Consider the following 2,132-nt stretch of genomic DNA (forward strand, 5'->3'; position numbering starts at 1 on the left):
GAGCCTAAAAATATGGAAACAACAACAAAATATGGAGAATTGGGGGGAGCAAATTGGGGTTGTTGGCACCATCAGCTGTAGGTGAAATTGAAGAATTGGGGCCCGAATGAGACAGAACCTATAAAAGGTGAAGATTTCATGGCTCAGGGTCCATTTTGGGTGCAGCCTCAGGAGGAGGTTTTGTCTGCCCTGAATGCACCAGCAGACCAGGATTAAATTTATCTGCTTTATTCYCTTCAYTTYGTCTGTCCTCTMTTTCAGGCATCATTTTGGRCTCCTTTAGGCCGTGCCAACACYCACCCGTGYGGAYGARCAGCTTCAGGGGCGCCGTGATTTCGCTGTCCCCGCTGCTGGCCCCGCACCAGTACCACCCCGCATCCTCCAGCCGCAGCCGCCGCAGCCGCACCGCGAARCTCCCGTTCTTGGGATCGCTCCCGATCATCTCCACCCGCCCTCGGTGAGATTCCAGCACGAATCCCTTGTCGTCCAGCAGCACCGAGCAGCTCCCAGCTTTCCACCTGCACAGGTATTTCCTCTGGTAGGTCCTCCCGGGGTTGTGGTGGCACTGGAAGGACAGCGAGCCCCCGATGATGCCGCTGAGGAATTTGGGTCTCCTGGGAAGGGTGGAGGCTGCAGGAAAGGGGGCAGAATTAGGATTTTATGGGTTTTCAAACCCGAAAAAGCAGCTGAGGTGTCGGGGAAGCGGAGATCCTCAGTCCTGCCCCTCCAGGGGGATCCATCCCATCCCAAACCCGCCGGGTTTTAGGGCAGCAATGAGGAACGCTGGGTTCTGCTCAGATTTCCGATATTACCGGGTGAATTTACATCAGAAATTAAACCCAAACCAACAAACCCTCACCACAGCAGYGAGCCCGGCACCCTGAGCCCCCCCAGTGTCATTGTTGGCTAGATAGCTGACATAAAGAATAGATATAAAATACACAAAAGTGGGTGAAAAAACAGAAAGAAAGAAGAACTTTATTGTGGGACAAGCTTTTTTTTATCTACTTTAGCAACTAGTGCATATATTTGTGTCAAATATACMTTGGTTAGTGAGGTTGTTACTTTTTATTTAACAGCTTAGGATTGGTAGGTTTGTAAAAGCTACAGTATTAGTAATGCTTATAATTGTAAGTTGCTTGTATTATTAATTCTACATTTTAATCTTTTTTGTCTCAAGATAATTCTTATATAAACTATTAACACTTTCTACACCCCTGTCCTACCTGCGGCCACCTGCAGCACCACCTCGAGCTGGCTGTGCTGAGCCCCTCGTGTCCCGCACACGTACAGCCCCGAATCCTCCTCCTTCAAATCGTTCATCAGCACCTTAAAAACCCCGGAGCTCTGCCGGGGGGTGATGAGGATCCGTCCTTGGTGCCTCCTGCCCACATAACCATCGGAGTTGGCCACCAGGATGCATCTGCTTCTGCCCATTTTGCACCAGAAGCTCTGGTTGTCCCCTCGGGTGTCCCCAGAGGGGCACAGGACGGTGACAGAGCCGTGCAGTTCCCCTCGGATCAGCTGGGGTGGGTTTGGCTCGGGGGCTTCTGCAGGGAGAGAGCAGGGTGAGCACACAGGACCCCAAAACCTGCCCCAGCCTTCTGGCTCTGCAAGTAGCTCAGGCCATGCTCCTGAATATGCTAAAGATTCATTTATTTTAGCTTATAATAACTCAGAAATATCCACACACAGCTAAAAATGAAGAAGTTATTTCCTTCACCTTCTCCAAAACCTGTTCACTCTGACATTCCCCTGTGCCCTTCCCCAGAATTTCCAACCCTGTGGATTCCAACAGGCAGGGGAGAGTTTCCTTTCACATTTATGGACAGCTGATTTGGGTCAGACACTTCACATTTATGGACAGCTGATTTGGGACAGACACCCAAATCTGGCTGCTTTCATAATTATAAATAAGAAATAAATTAACACATAAATATATTTAAATAATTTTATATATTTATATTTAAATATATTAAAAAATCTAGTTTACAGTACAGGGTGGAAATGGCTGTGGCCCTTGCTGTGCGTGGATGCCCCAAACCCAATCCCAAACCCATCCTAGAAGGGATCCAGGGGAGATCCCACCTGCCAGGATGGTCAGGTTCAGGCTGATGTGGAACCCCAAAACC

General features: G+C 49.0%; 1 protein-coding gene across 1 annotated transcript in view; it reads right to left on the reverse strand.

Moving 5' to 3' along the window:
* Positions 1 to 300: 300 nt before the first annotated feature.
* LOC130585015 (polymeric immunoglobulin receptor-like) overlaps positions 301 to 2,132 on the reverse strand; it is a gene marked incomplete at its 3' end in the record, with an annotated part of 5,238 nt that continues 3,406 nt past the window's right edge. The window contains exons 2-3 of the mRNA XM_057385313.1: positions 1,227 to 1,550; positions 301 to 630 (exon numbers count right to left, since the gene is read on the reverse strand). Coding sequence (XP_057241296.1) covers positions 301 to 630; positions 1,227 to 1,550 — 654 coding nt within the window. The remainder of the gene's footprint in view (positions 631 to 1,226; positions 1,551 to 2,132) is intronic.

The sequence above is a fragment of the Malurus melanocephalus genome, unplaced genomic scaffold, assembly GCF_030028575.1.
Source record: "Malurus melanocephalus ecotype Western Australia unplaced genomic scaffold, MMel_1.1 scaffold_808, whole genome shotgun sequence".
Taxonomy (NCBI): Eukaryota; Metazoa; Chordata; class Aves; order Passeriformes; family Maluridae; genus Malurus; species Malurus melanocephalus.